Source organism: Fusarium subglutinans, assembly GCF_013396075.1.
Source record: "Fusarium subglutinans strain NRRL 66333 chromosome Unknown NRRL66333_c0000034, whole genome shotgun sequence".
Classification (NCBI taxonomy): Eukaryota; Fungi; Ascomycota; class Sordariomycetes; order Hypocreales; family Nectriaceae; genus Fusarium; species Fusarium subglutinans.
In genome coordinates this window covers 207,990-222,965 of record NW_023502097.1, presented here as the reverse complement: position 1 = coordinate 222,965, position 14,976 = coordinate 207,990, and the positions used below count along the sequence as shown (strand labels likewise).

The following is a 14,976-nucleotide window of genomic DNA, read 5'->3' as shown; positions in this document are numbered from 1 at the left end:
CGCTGACGACGTCAACCAAGCTTTCAACGAGCTCAACTACATTCGCCGAACTCGACGATAACAGCTCTATATCGAATCCGACCTCGTATGTAGAAACGAATTACACTGCGCCGCTCCGCTCCCTTCCTTCGATATTCGCCGGGAATGATATCTCCGTCTTGGTCTGAACCTTGTCCTTCCTCCGCCGAACTGCCTCTGCTCTCACCGAGGAGGCATAACGCAGCTTGTCCCGACCAAACCAGAGCATCGTTGAGCTAGAGAGCGCCTGAGAGATAATGCCCGAGCGGCAGTATCACGCCAATGGCCGCGCCGCCGTGGCCTCCCGCGAACGACCCTATACACCAGGAACCCCCTCACGGAAAGACAAGATACGAGAAAGCTCTGCCCTTCAAGATCCAGGGCTCAAGGACTACGTGCGTATATCCAACTACCGATCTCACCGGCGCTTGATCCCGATCCCTGGAAAGTCGGATATCATGATAAGCGAGAGTAGCAGCAGGGTTTAGTACAAAGTTGTCGCTAACGTTTACCTTTTCTGCTTTTAGCGTTTAGGTGAATGCCTCGGAAAAGGTGCTTTCGGATCTGTGTACAAGGCTTTCAACTGGGGAAATGGCGAGGCGGTTGCTGTGAAGCAGATCAAGCTCGCAGATCTTCCCAAGAGCGAATTGCGCATGATCGAGGTGGGTTGTTTCTGAGCTCTACCCTGAAGCTCAATGGTTTGTGATTCGGACGAACTGACATGAGTGAGTGCTGTTTAGAGTGAAATCGATCTGCTCAAGAACCTTCATGTAGGAATCCTGGTCTGAAATGTTATTGTATCTCAAGACTAACAAGCAGTAGCATGACAACATTGTCAAGTACATTGGCTTTGTCAAGTCCGTTGACGCCCTCAACATTATCCTGGAGTATGCGATTCGATTCTGTCTTTGAAGCTCTGGAACTAACAAACCTAGATACTGTGAGAATGGTTCTCTGCACTCAATATGCAAGGCATATGGCAAGTTCCCCGAGAATCTGGTTGGGGTCTACATGACGCAGGTCCTGCAGGGACTACAATACCTGCACGACCAGGGTGTAATACATAGAGATATCAAAGGCGCCAACATTCTCACCACAAAGGATGGCACCGTCAAACTTGCAGACTTCGGCGTCTCAACCAGCACCCTCGCTGGTGGTCAGGATAAGGAGGCACAGGTTGTCGGCACACCATATTGGATGGCCCCTGAGATCATTCAGCTTTCCGGAGCGAGTTCTGCGTCCGATATCTGGAGTGTTGGATGCACTGTTATCGAGCTTCTTCAAGGCAAGCCGCCATATCATAACTTGGCTGCTATGCCTGCTCTATTCGCAATTGTCAACGACGATCACCCCCCATTACCTGAAGGTATTTCTGCTGTAAGTCTCCCCAGCTGTATTTGGGTTCATCTTTTGCTGATCTTGGCAGGCCGCCCGTGATTTTCTCATGCAATGCTTCCAAAAAGACCCCAATCTACGTGTGACTGCTCGAAAACTACTTCGTCATGCCTGGATCACAGGATGTCGCCGAACGGAAGCACCTGTATCAAAAACACCAGCCAATTTCAGCGATGCCGTGGAGGAAGTGAAGCAATGGAATAAAGCTCTAAAATCCTCTGGACCAAGACTTCGACAATCGACTGGCTCTGATGCTGGGCCTTCGTCAAGATTTCTCGGTGGAACTCCCGCCAAGGGAGGTCTATCACTTGCAAAACTACGTCCTGGCGCAGGAGCTTTCAGTAAGCCTGAACTAGCTGGTGCGTCAAAGTCTCGGTGTCTGAGTATTCTGCCTAACCATAACTGTATCACAGATGATGACAACTGGGACGATGATTTTGCGACAGCTATTTCACCAAGCGCACTACAACTGCCGCATCTCAAGCCACAAGACAACTTCGGTGGTCTACTATCGAGTGATCGTCTCAAAGCCTTTGCCTCAGTGAATGATGGAAGAAATGACAGTAATTCGTACGATGACGACTTTGAGGGCGAGTTGATGACAATAAAGGGGCCAGGTCACTGGCAAGACATCGATCCACAGGAGCAGACAATCAGACCATTACCGAAGAAGCCTACGAAATCTTCGGAGCCTGTGAAAGCGCACAGTCGAAATAAATCAAGCTCAAGTAAGGTAACTGGTGCAAGCCGGACCAGATCGCCGACAAAATCAAATCTAAATACGAAGTTCGAGCTTCCACCAAGGCCAGATATCATCTATCGGGAACAGAGTATGGAAGACTTCTCAGATTTATTCGTGGATAACGATAATGTCTTCACTCACAATGCGAATCAAGCTGTTAGACGAGTAAGTTATATGTGTCTGCACCCCATGCGCTCAAGGCTCACAAAGCTACAGAACTCACGACAGACTGATGCACCACAACTCTTTCACCCGTCTGATCTTACGTCTTTACCGAGGTCAATGCAGGAATCTAGCTCAGGTAGTATGAAGAAGAAGCCTTTGTCTCGACCATCAGTTCTCCCTGACAGGCCAATGCGACGAACACGATCATCGATAGAAATCCAGAAGTTCGCAGAAGATGACGACGAAGATTTTAGCGACGTTTTCGGACCTGAATCATCAATAGCGGAGAAGGAGGAGAGTGAGAAAGGATCCGAGGATGGAGGCTTGATGCTCATGTCTCGCGTATCGAGCAATTCCTGGTTAGGGGACGACGAAGACGAAGACGACCCCTTCGCATCAATGGACCCAGGATGGGACGAGATGGATCTAGAGGCCAACATTGCCAGAGATCGACATGCCAGGTTAGCCGAGAGAGTAGAGGACTTGGTAAGGTCTCTCAAAACGACTGAGGGTGAGGATGCCCTGGCCGAGTTCTCGGAAGATTTGGTAAGTTTTTTGTCGTCCTTCACATTCAGAGTCCAGTTACTGACATAGCATAGCTTGCTTTGCTCTGGGAAAACAACGAGGTGAAGAATCTTATCATCAGTGCTCACGGGTTGTTACCGATTCTTGAAATCTTGGAGCCTTGTACCGTCAAAAGTAGGCAGTACATGATCCTGCAGCTCCTCAAGGTCGTCAATGCAGTAAGTTTTGGTATCTGTAGTATAATCGCGACCTGCTGACTCTTCAGATCATCCTGGACGATGTGGAAATCCAAGAAAACTTGTGTTTCGTTGGTGGCATTCCCATTATTACCAAGTTTGCTGCGCGCCAATACTCAGATGAGATTCGTCTTGAGGCGGCTGCTTTTGTCCGTCAGATGTATCAAACATCGACATTGACCCTCCAGATGTTTGTATCTGCAGGTGGTCTGAACGTACTGGTTGAGTTTCTTGATGAGGACTACGACGTTACTCGGGACCTTGTTCTTATTGGGGTCAACGGTATCTGGAACGTATTTGAGCTCCAAGGGCCAACCCCCAAGAACGACTTTTGCAGAATCTTCTCACGAAGCAAGATTTTATATCCATTGGCACTTGTCTTGCACCGAGTCTTGGACGAAGAGGGTGAGGACGAGCTTGGTGAGCTCGTCGAAGGACGAATCGTCAACATTTTCTATCTCTTCAGCCAAGCTGAGAACTACGTCAAGGAGGTCGTAGCAGATCGGCAAGTACTGAAGAGTGTACTAAAAGATCTACGGCGCATGACGCCAATACATCAGATCACAATGCTCAAGTTCATCAAGAACCTCTCGATGCTTTCCACAACGATTGAGTCGCTGCACTCAGCCGATGCTATCGAATTCTTGATTGATCTTCTGAGCTATAGCATGAAGAAGGGCCAGACACATTTCCGCGAAATATCTAATCAGGTTCTCAACACGTTGTTTAACCTCTGTCGTCTGAGCAAGGAACGGCAAGAGGATGCTGCTGTTGGTGGTATTATTCCTCTGCTCCTAAGGATCATGCAGACCGACCGTCCGCCGAAGGAATTTGCGCTACCGATACTCTGCGACATGGCACACTCAGGATCCAAGGGCCGCAGATACTTGTGGCAGAACAAAGGTCTCAACTTTTACGTATCATTACTCACAGACCAGTACTGGCAGGTTACTGCGCTCGATGCCATCTTGGTCTGGCTACAGGAGGAAACAGCTAATGTAGAGACTCACCTTGCTGATGGCAATTTCACACGAGCCATCATCAGCTGCTTCAGCACCAACAGGGTGAACGCCTTTGATTCCAACTTATTGGAACCGCTGCTCAAACTTCTGCGCCTTAGCCCGTCAGTCGCGGCCTCGCTGGCGAAGCCCGAGATGTTTGCGGGCATTGCGCAGCGTTTGACTCACAAGAAGGCGGTTGTGCGACTTAACCTCCTGAGACTGGTGAGGACTATCATGGATGCCTGTGAGCCTGGCCTGGGCAGTGGCGATGGAACGAGATCCCTCAACAGCTCCCAAGTGCGCTCTCTCATGGCTGCTATTCAGACTCTATCAGAGAAGGACTCGGCTGTCCTTGTACGAAACCTCGCTTCGGAGTTGGTGCGGTCCAACATCGAGCCAAGTGGAAGATCTAGCGAGGGGGCGTCCAGTGCTGTACCAAGTTCATCGTCGTCAAGAAGGCCAGGATCCCGACGAGGTGCAAGCTACACGCCCCCTGGCTTACATTCGTCAGCGTCAGTTCCTCAAACTCCTACGCATAGGAGCCGTGGTAGCCTTGCGAGTAATACTTATATCGAAGTAGCAGCGAGTCCAAGGCGAACAGCTGCTGTCGAGCGAGAACGAGAGGGAGCGCTATACAGGCCCCGGAGTAGGGATGGGCCAACAGGTATCCCCCGGCGTGTCAGCGGCGAATTTGTATCTGCAAAGAGTCGCCTCCCTCGCAATTCGCTAGCTACATCGAGTAGCTCCAGAGCAGCTATTGGGATCAGTGCCAACGGCAACAGTCCGGCCCTAAGCTCCCGCAGCGATATCACCATGAACGCCCGAAGCGATAGCAGCTTGAGCAATAAGGAGAACGTAGGCCGCGCGCCGAGCAGTCGAGATGGACTCAGAAGCAGAGATGGGTTGAGTAGTAGAGACGGGCTCGGCAGTAAAGATGGCAGCATGGCATCTCCAGGGTTGCCAGAGGTAGCAGAACGAGTGGGCGTAAGTAAGAGACGGAGTCGAATGCCTGGAGAGCCCAAATGGACATGACGAATTGAAAGGATACGAAAGGATTAAGACGAGAGATGAGCGGAATGCATGATATGAAGAGCACGATGTGATAATTCAGGGGCTGTACATGATAGACATGGATAGGATGGGTAAAGAAGCAGCGAAACTGCGATTGCATGAAGAACAAACAAGACAAGAAATAAATAAATAAATAAATAAATAAATAAATAAATAAATCAAAGAAACAAAAGATACAAAGCAACTCAATTCGTCAACCAATACTGCCTTTACCTCACTAGCCAATTTATTTTCATTTTGTTCATATCCTTTCCGCTCCTCCACAAATCCACACAACCTCACTCAACACAACAACGCAACCGCACGATATCACAACACAGCCCAAAAAGACATTGCATTATCACAAGAAACAGCAAAAATTGAATCTGGAGGGCCATTGGGATTGCTCCCGCCAGGGCTTGCCTCTTGATACTATCTCTTAGTTATTCTACACAAGCTCCATTTGCATTTTATACCCCAGAGGAGCAACAAGGTGATTCATCTCCACTTTCATGTTCAAGAGGTCACTCCTTCTCAACTTCCTTCCCTTTCTTACCACCCACCACCTGTTCCCTGCCCTGGATCAATGGTGGGGAATTTCATTCGGGTGGTCTTGATCAAGCCTTCCATGCCTTTGGGAATTTTGAATGGTTCATTGATATCACCAACTTTGATCGCTGACTTGTAGCGGTCCGGAATAGGAGCGGGCTTGGATATCTCTTCTGCCGGTGCCATCTTCACTCCAGCACGAGTGACTGGGCGTGGGCCGGGAGCAAAGACAATTCCTGCCCTGGTTGGGTGTGGGACTGTGGGTGATGGCTCATACTGGCTGTATCTGATGTTGAGAGCGGCCATCTTTACCTGGCGCTGCCTTTCTTGGTTCTTACGAAAGGTCTTTGATTTTGACTCCGGGTGTTTTTCCCAGCCATCATCGTACCAGCTATCTGCACGCTTTAGTCGGTCATGCTCAGCACCGAAGTTTCCGTAGGTGATGTGCTTCACCAGAGCCTTGACGTGGAAGAATGTGGACTCTTTGCCGAGTTGCTTGCAGTAGGGACAGGTTATGCGCTCTTCGTTGGAGGCCTCGAAGGCCTGGATGGTTCGTCTCACCCACTTTTGCTTCGGCAAGTGGAGCTTGGATCTTTCGTGATCGTAGAGATGGGTAGCATCGTAGTACCTTTTATTCTGGCTAGGTATTAGTAAGATTGGTTGGGCATACCAGTGTCACATACATACCTTGATTTCTGGGCCAATTGTGTCATCTTCTTGACATTTAGCGCAAAGAACACCATTCTTTCTCAAATTCTGGTACTCGCTCATGGTGTTACACAAAATGAGCTGCATAAATGCCTTGGCAGCATCGGCGTACGGAATATCTTCGTTGGCTTCGGGTTCTCCCTCATCAAGCTCTCGGTGGATCTCACCATCACCACCAGTGTTGTTGATCTGGTCATCCAGGTCCTCCTCGGGCAGTTCTTCAACATCGTGGATAAATAAACCAGTGTTCTCATCTACCGCAGCAGGAGGCTCATCACCTGGGCTTTCACCTTCACCAATAGGTTCGGAAACTGCTAAATTCTGCCGGGCCTTCTCCAGCACAAGCTCACTGAGGCGCGAACTCTCCAGGCGGCGCACGCGCTCATCGTAGTCGGTTTGGCTCATCTCGCGACGTTGATTCTGGACCTCCTGAGCAAGAAGAGCCTTGATTGCAGCTCGACGGACCACTCGCTTGTAGTTTCGAAGCTCTTTGGCGGATGCGAGAGCCGGGTAGTTCTCATCACCGAGCATCATTTGGCTCATCAACGCGTTAAGGGCTGGCCCGTGAATTTTTCTAGCCCTCTCGTCGGTAAGGACGTGGATAGCCAAGTCATGGTCACTTTTGAGCATTTCCTCCGTCTGGCCACCCGTATCACCGTCAACTTCGTCTAAAGCCAACCCGCTGACATCAAGTGTATCCTCAAGTGAAAGATAGTACTTTTCGAGTGTTCGCGAATCGGGATCATGGTTCATAAGAGAGCGGGCAGCATCTTTGCCTATTTTGCGACTGAGATCGTTGGCGGTCCGTCGCCTAAGCGAGTAGAATGTCAGGTTGTCGGCATAACCAATCTTCTGGCCTCGAAGGGAGATGTAAGTCGTAAGAGCAGTGGCTCTCATCGGTTCTTGGGTGACAGTCAGTCCCCGAGGACTGGCGGCAAGGAACACTGGTTTGTCGAGGAACTCTGGTTTGATCTATGTTGAGTGTTAGCTACCATCTGTCTTCTGGATAGGTGGTGTCCTTCACCGAGATATATTTGGCCTCGGAACTGAACAATTCGTCAAGAGTTTCGATGCCATCAAGAATTCCACGGCGAATAGCTATAGTCAAGAGACGATGAGGGACTGAAAAGACCATGTTTTCAGTGTTTTGTGGTGACTTGATGACACATCTCAGCACTGATCTCAGTGGACCTTTCTGCGCAGCCTTTGTTGGTTCCTCGCTGTTGGTCTTGAGGTTTCGGAAAGTAATCGTCAATGCGAACTTGCCACCATGGTCCCGGGATAATTCGATATCGTTCCATATCAAGAACGGCTTTTGGGGCGAATCCACTGGTTTGTTATCACTTCTGGCGAGTGACCCCGGGCGAACAGCGCAGATTCTTCCAATACACCAGGCGAGATGGTGACACTCAGCAACCTCAATATTGGGCGCAGAGATCATATCAAAGTCTATCAGTTGTCGGAGTTCTGGGAGCCCTACCTATTGCACGTAACCCATAAGATTAGTAGCTAAACAAACAGCGAGCAGTTTGTGGAACATACTTTAGACATAGTCATGCCTGCGGTGTTCGTCAGCTGAAAGGCTTCGGTGGCGTATCTCATCGTCTCAGTGATGACAATAAACGAGGTGCTGGTTGGAAGGGAACTCGCGTTGTAGATCCTGGCCATTCGGCTGCACCAGAAAACGAGAGCATTGCGGTAAGTGACTAGACCTCGGTAGCTGATTCTTGTTCCTTGGGCGCGACCACGACCATATTTGGCAACAAACATAATGAACCTGCGTTGGGTGTCATTGGGTGTCATTGGGTGAACTGCTGAGGCGGGGCTCTGTTTCCTTACATCTTCATTTGCTTGGTGATCTTCTCCTTGTCCCCAAGGAACATCTCCTTGTCGATAACCTCTTCAGTCATGTCCTCATTGATGACTTTGATGGTTTGAAGAAAATGGCGGTAGTTGGATCGAACCCTATCTTGGGATTTCTGTGTCGAGATTGATTGCCAACGAAAGTTATCTGAATCTCTAACATGCTCTTCGAGGCTTGTCACTAGCTGAAAGATCTCATCCTCATTCTCTGTGTCTATACGGTTGGTGGCATCAGCAAGAGAATATCGTTTGTCTGGGACTCCCCCAGGGACGGACAGGCGAGAAGGACCATCCATCGCAGGTGACTCGAGGAGATTGGAGGCTTTGAAAAGGAGAGGATTGAAATGAGGGAAAGGAGGGAAAGGGGGGGTTATATAGTAGGAGTTGGGAGTTGAGTAAAGGCCTCTGATTCACGGTGGGCGCAGCAGGGGTCTCTGATTCAGACTGAAATACCTACCTAGGTATTTAAACAGTGCCTTCTCCTTCTCCTTCATCATCCATCATCCTTCTTCTTCTTCTTCTTCTTCTTCTTCTTCTTCTTCTTCTTCTTCTTCTTCTTCTTCTTCTTCTTCTTCTTCTTCTTCTTCTTCTTCTTCTTCTTCTTCTTCTTCTTCTTCTTCTTCTTCTTCTTCTTCTTCTTCTTCTTCTTCTTCTTCTTCTTCTTCTTCTTCTTCTTCTTCTTCTTCTTCTTCTTCTTCTTCTTCTTCTTCTTCTTCTTACTTACATAACCTGCCGGTGCCAGGAAGTGCCAGGAGCAAGAACAATCAAATTCGTCTTTAACTGCCCTGAAAACTTTTACTTCGCTGCTCGCTTCTTTCCTCAACACCAACATTTATTTACTCAATACCAGTATTCACCTGACACCAACTCATAGCGACACTCAATTTGATCTTCAAAGATGTCTGGTGACAATCACGATCACGGTGGTCAAGACCACGGCGGCGGCGGTGGTGATGATGATGCCGGTGACTTTGGGCTAGCAGCTGCACCGTAAGTTGATGCAAAACACCACATGGTATACCTAGGATGCCTGAACTCAGCAAAATTTCATCCTAAGCTTATGCTACTTCAACTAAGCTTATGCTACTCTAGCTAAGCTTATGTTAAATTAGCTTAGTCTTTTCGTCTCTTAGGAATATACTAATCGGATTATCAGTCATCTTGAACCTGAAGTAGGGCTTGAGTGGCCTGATTTTCAGAACCCAGAGATCGCATCAGTTGGTGAGATTGTTCTTTCAGGTCAACTTCGGTTTGTTGCCCGCCAGAATCAGGCCTTGATGAGTATGGTCCAGAACCTTTACTCTGCCATTTCTAAGTTCGTCCCACTACACTACTTTCATTCTTTTATCCCTGGCTTTAATAAGCTTATAGATCCCAAAGTCGACGAAGTAGCGTGTTCTTCCACGGGTACCAGCAGTGATGGGGGTGATCCTGTTCACCTCAAAATGCCAGACGAGAATGCTGAACGCGTTTCTCAAGCCTATCAAGCCCTGATCGAGGGTGGCGAGATCTACGACACCGTATCTCAATTTTATGGCGTCTTTGTTTAACTGAATTACAAAAAGCTATACGTTATGCGGAATACGACTTCGACCAAGGGTGCCTAGACCTTCGCCTAACATGTCATTAAGCAGATTGAAGAAAAGCAATCTGCTCCCGCTGGCCAAGAGGATGTAGATCTGGTTGAGAGACAGGACGTCATCCTCACCAACTTGAAACTTCTCACCCCTGATCTCATAACCGACCTGTACATCATGCTGAACAAGGCGAAGAAGGCCAGCGGTCTCAAGGATCAGCCTGATAAGAGCAACAAGGGCAAACGAAAGGCCAAAGGCAAGAAGACCAAAGACACTGGGGATGGGACATCCGCAGATGTTGGTGCCGGTGGCCACCACGAATCCGATGATGGTAATGAGAATCGTAACCTCGAATCAGCCCGCACCACCGCCGGTGGTCCATCTTGCCAGCTGTTACTTAACAGTCAAGCCAGTAGCCTGGTTAAACGATCTCTCCGTTCCCGCCAGATCTCTGGATCTAGTGGTGTTGGTGCTGCCGCCTCTTCCCAGCAATCACAAGCTTCGGCCACCACCATTCAACGCCGACGCTCTAAGCAAAAGACTCGCTTCATCATCAGCGACAATAAGGAGGATGAGGATGCCGAAGATGAGCTTTAGAAGCGGGAGTGAGTGACTGGTAGGAGGGCAGGCAAGGTAGATGGTAGAAAGGGGGTGTTTCTCGCCAGCCAAGTTACTGGTGATGGATCTTATGTATGTTGGAAGCATGGTATGCTTGTGAGTGGGTGGTGCCAATAGGCGATAAAAGTTATTGATTTCGTTTATTCCATCCCCCTTGGCCTTTGATCATCTCCACATAAACCTTTTATTATCTTCCACCTTACGTCCTCCTGCAACACTAGAAAGTTCTACTTGCCAGGAAGGCGCATCTCATCGCGGTGCTTCGCGAGGTTAATTAATCTTTATTGCAACAATTTGCTACATTTTGCCCTTTTCACTGTCATTTTCAGAGCTATTTTACACAAGCTACCGCCAGTTAAGTGCAGGCAGGACCTTTGGAGTCTAGTCCGAGGAGTGGGTAGGTCATGCTTTACTATCCTGTATCCTCAGGTTTCTTATCTTAATTCTCAACAGACTTGCTCTCTTCTGCGTGGCGCTGGTCAACTATAGCTGGCCACAAGTCTCACCCAAGGTACAAAAGCTTCCTTAGGCATTTGACTACATAAAAATCGTCTTCACCTACACCTCCAATGTCTGAAGACATCCCATCCCAGCGAGCATACACATTCGGATCGCTTATTGGATTGCCGATAGCTTCGTGGCCAACTAAATCGCCACCACCGCCGATGTCTGAGGAACGAGAGTCAATGGTCCAGATCCCCGTGACCCAGCACCAGGAAGTACAACACAACCCAAAAAGACATTGCATTATCACAAGAAACAGCAAAATTTGAATCTGGAGGGCCATTGGGATTGCTCCCGCCAGGGCTTGAACCTGAGACCTTCGCATTACCGAACACTCGGATTGAAGTATTAGTACGACGCTCTAACCAACTGAGCTACGGAAGCCATCCAGATGCGATTGTTAAAGATCGGGGTTGGATTGGGGAACTTGACAGTCGAGTACAGGCGGAAAGAGAAGAGATGAAATCACGACTACTCCCATATCCATAAGAACATCCTAAACTTAGGATGAGTATGATAAATGTTTGGGTTAAATGTGAGGAGTTTAGACCAGGCTTCCTAACTCGTATATATACGCATCGCCAACCATTTATCTAAGGGGCATATGGTTTTGATTCTTATGTCTATTATATGGCAATTCATCCTTACAAGACATGTCATTATATGGACAAACAAATATCAAGTGGCTTTCAAATTGTGATTGTGCCATTGTAAAACTAATCTATGAATATGCCTTTCCCATGCCAGTTCACATAAAGGTCCATGATAGCATACCAGGTTTCCTGGCTGCCTGCACAGCATGTACCGCTTGACATGAAAAGAACCAAGTCTCCTGGGACCTGGGACATGACCAGCAGAGAAAGACAATATGTGTACTTAACGAATGCAAGAAAGCAAATGTCAAATTTGCCGAAACATTGTCCCCGTAGGAACGCCGGCCGTAAATCACATCAGGGGCTGGCCGAGTGCCTCACAGAGGCCGCCAGTCCAGACTTTGTTCCCCGGTGATGGTTTCTCATCCTCATTGGTATAAAGATTCCTCATCAAACCCCCCAAATAACCCATTCGTCCATCTAGGCTGAGACAAGATTATCCCCGGGCGATCCCCCCAATGTCATGACGAAGAAGAAGAAAAGTCTGAAGGAGAGACTGTGAAGTGAATTATAAAACTTCTGTAATGGTAAAGTTCGCGGAAATAGACAAGGAAAACGTGTTTCATCCACCCCATGCAGATGGTAACAAGACTCCCAGTGTGATCAGAAAAGACTAAACGACAACCATCAAAATGCAGTCCGCCAGTCCAAGCAGTCGTGTGAACAGAAAGAAAAAGTCCGGGCGCGTAAATCGTGACAGTGTTAAGGGTTCCGGCCGAAGCGTCACCTTTTAAGCAGCGGGAGTGCTCTTGGTGAGCACCAGTCTAGGTGCCTTACGCTGGCTATCAGCCGAGTCTTGTGCCTTGGCGGCTCGAAGAGCGCCGTTCTTGAACACATTAGCAAAAGAGCTGTTCTCGCTCTCCGTGTTTGAGGCAATGCTATCCACACTGTCCACGCTCTTGCGAGCCTTCTGTCGCGAGCTGGGACGATCAGAGCCAATAGCTCCCCAGCTACCACTAGCAGAAGTGCGCGAGCTAGGGCACTCCATATCACCAGCTAGACTGCCGGATCCACTGCGGCCGGAATCGGACTCGTTATCGGTGATAGGTGTCGAAGACTCCTCGGCAGTCTCGGAAACGGGGCTCATACTTCCGCAAGAACTACCAGTTCCCTTGCGGCGTTCAAGGCCGGCACGGACAAGGTTGTGCACAGCGGAACGACGAGTGCGGGCAGAGAAGTTCTTGCTCCCCTCATGCTTAGCGGTGGGCTTAGCCTTGAGCTCATCCAGGGAAGGAGGTCCACGAGGCTGACGGATAGGATGCTCTCCAGCACGGGCCTGACCAGGTCCGTACCCACCAGTCAGGGGAGTGATGGGGAAAGTGGAAGTCTTGGGTCCAGCAGACTTGGGAGCGTCAGAAGACAAAGAAGCAGCTAGAACACTGTTGACGGGAGCCAAAGATGAGGCCTTCTTGTGTCCACGGCGGAAGGCATTAGCAGAAGGTGGAGGAAGAGGGGCAACCTCGGTGGGGGACTCGTAGCGCTTGGGAGGCGAGTTGCTGCGGAACGAGAAAGGCTGAGACTCAACAGGAGGAGAAACCTGAACCGAGGGCGTGTTCTGCTGATGGTGGAAGCCACCAAAGCCGGGGGTCGAGGGCTGCTCGTTGTAGGGCGAGGCGACCTGAACAGAAGGCTGGGGATCTCCAACGAAATACTGACCAGTCATAGGGTTGTAGTAAATCTGCTGTTGCTGCTGCTGTTGAATTTGCTGCTGAGCCTGTTGCTGGGCTTGCTGTTGTTGGTTGAAAGCAGCCTGGACGTTAAGTTGCAGGTTCTGGAGCTGTTGCTGTTGCTCATACAGAGCAATCTGCTGCTGTGTGAACTGAGAGTTGTTAAGGTTCAGCTGCTGAAATTGCTGAGCAGCTGCCTGGACATTCCTAAGCTGCTGTTGAAGGCGCTGCTGCTGCTGAGCCAGGTACATGTTGGTAGCAAGAAGCTGGGCATACAGGCCAGGATCGTCATGGTTCTGCTCATCCATAGCAAGCTCAGGGGGCGCCAGAACCTGTTCAACAGTATACTGCTGGCCTACCATTGAGTTGTAGTTGTTCTGAGTACCGTATTGGGGATAGGCTGTCTTGGGGGCGTTGTAGGCGTTGTCCTGGCCCATGCCATAGGCATTTCCAGCCATGGAGTTCCGGGCATACTGCTGCGTGGGACCGGCGGTCGTGGGAGATTGAGGGCCGAAGGAAGCAGCAGTAGCGGACTTGGGAGCCGTTCTGAGGCCAGCAAGGAGGTGTGAGCGACTAGTGCGAGGGGTAGGAGCACCAGGGTCCTGATCCTTTGTCTGGTTGATGAGATCAACTGAGAGGGGTTTGGGGTTTTGGCCGCCGCGACGGGCAGCAAGGCCGCCAGTGGGCATGGAGAGGCCGTGAGTGAAACCGTTGGAAGACATTTTGAGCGAGACCGCCTGCGTCCTTGGCTCAAAGCGGGATTCGTAGATCTAAAGATTCGAGAGATAAGAAAAATAGACAGAGAATGTGGTTCGACTATTTCTTGCGTTGAAGGAAGTAGCCGGTCGGATTAGAAAGTAGCGTTTGTATAAATCAAGGCGAACAAATTAAGCGATGTGGGTATATCGATAAAATCGACAAATGTTGGATTCCGATGAATTGTCGATGCAGAACGTATGCCGAGGAAGCGTCTCGAGAAGCCAAAAGAGGCAAATCCAAGAAGCCGGGTGATCGAACAGAACAAAGTTGAGAGAGAGTCAAAGATTAAGTCCAGGGCAGTCGATGGAGTAAACAAGTAAAAATTGATGAATGAAAGGGCGATGCGAATGAGCGATCAGTGAAAGAATATCGAAATGTCGAGCGGTAGATCCCTCAGCGAAGAGTCGTTGAGAAGGATCGAGGGAAGCAAGCTTCAACAAGGTTGAGTACTTGCTCAGACCGTGGTCAGGTGACAAAAGGACCTGGAATGTGGTCGGTTTGAAGTGTATTCACGCTCAAGCGGCGAGTCGGGTGATTAACACACGACCTGAACGCGAGCACCAGCTGGTTGTTGTCTTTCCAAGACAGTTTCAGCAGACAACGTCCTCCAAACGATGCCTATCCAGATGTGAATGGTCCAGGTATTACCTTTTATCGAAGCCTCCTCTGGTGGAATTTTGATAAAAACTTTTTGAGTGGAAATACTGTTCGCAGTCTGATTTCGATGAGGGTGTGTAGAGATTAAGCTGTGGTGGTGACGATGATGTATCCGAATACCGAAGGCGGAATAGGCGATAAGGCAAAGAATCGACGAAAGAATAATACAGAGATTAAAATGGGGGTTTTCAGGTATCAATCACCAGTAGATAGATGCGCCTTCCAGAGCCTCAGGGTTTGGTCTTGTTCCTACAAATTTCCGTTGCGTTCCGTCTTGTCGTCGTGGTTT

At 49.2% G+C, this 14,976-nt stretch overlaps 5 protein-coding genes across 5 annotated transcripts; 2 read left to right on the top strand and 3 right to left on the bottom strand.

Moving 5' to 3' along the window:
* Positions 1-275: 275 nt before the first annotated feature.
* Positions 276-5,114, top strand: FSUBG_3967 (STE STE11 CDC15 kinase; the record flags this gene model as incomplete). The annotated part of the gene is made up of 11 exons (XM_036681904.1): positions 276-489; positions 553-680; positions 759-788; positions 841-905; positions 954-1,395; positions 1,445-1,772; positions 1,827-2,146; positions 2,207-2,320; positions 2,372-2,866; positions 2,920-3,063; positions 3,111-5,114. The coding sequence occupies 11 exons, from the start codon at positions 276-278 to the stop codon at positions 5,112-5,114; spliced, it is 4,284 nt and encodes a 1,427-aa protein (XP_036540525.1).
* A 570-nt stretch (positions 5,115-5,684) lies between these two features.
* On the bottom strand, positions 5,685-8,548 carry FSUBG_3966 (uncharacterized protein; the record flags this gene model as incomplete). The annotated part of the gene is made up of 5 exons (XM_036681903.1): positions 5,685-6,317; positions 6,369-7,361; positions 7,414-7,869; positions 7,932-8,166; positions 8,229-8,548. The coding sequence occupies 5 exons, from the start codon at positions 8,546-8,548 to the stop codon at positions 5,685-5,687; spliced, it is 2,637 nt and encodes an 878-aa protein (XP_036540524.1).
* A 197-nt stretch (positions 8,549-8,745) lies between these two features.
* Positions 8,746-9,084, bottom strand: FSUBG_3965 (histone H5; the record flags this gene model as incomplete). The annotated part of the gene is made up of 1 exon (XM_036681902.1): positions 8,746-9,084. One exon carries the CDS (start codon positions 9,082-9,084, stop codon positions 8,746-8,748), a length of 339 nt encoding a protein of 112 aa, XP_036540523.1.
* A 66-nt stretch (positions 9,085-9,150) lies between these two features.
* On the top strand, positions 9,151-10,426 carry FSUBG_3964 (uncharacterized protein; the record flags this gene model as incomplete). The annotated part of the gene is made up of 3 exons (XM_036681901.1): positions 9,151-9,242; positions 9,409-9,772; positions 9,887-10,426. 3 exons carry the CDS (start codon positions 9,151-9,153, stop codon positions 10,424-10,426), a joined length of 996 nt encoding a protein of 331 aa, XP_036540522.1.
* A 1,908-nt stretch (positions 10,427-12,334) lies between these two features.
* Positions 12,335-13,993, bottom strand: FSUBG_3963 (uncharacterized protein; the record flags this gene model as incomplete). Its single annotated transcript, XM_036681900.1, has 1 exon — positions 12,335-13,993. The coding sequence occupies one exon, from the start codon at positions 13,991-13,993 to the stop codon at positions 12,335-12,337; it is 1,659 nt and encodes a 552-aa protein (XP_036540521.1).
* Between the last annotated feature and the right edge of the window lie 983 nt (positions 13,994-14,976).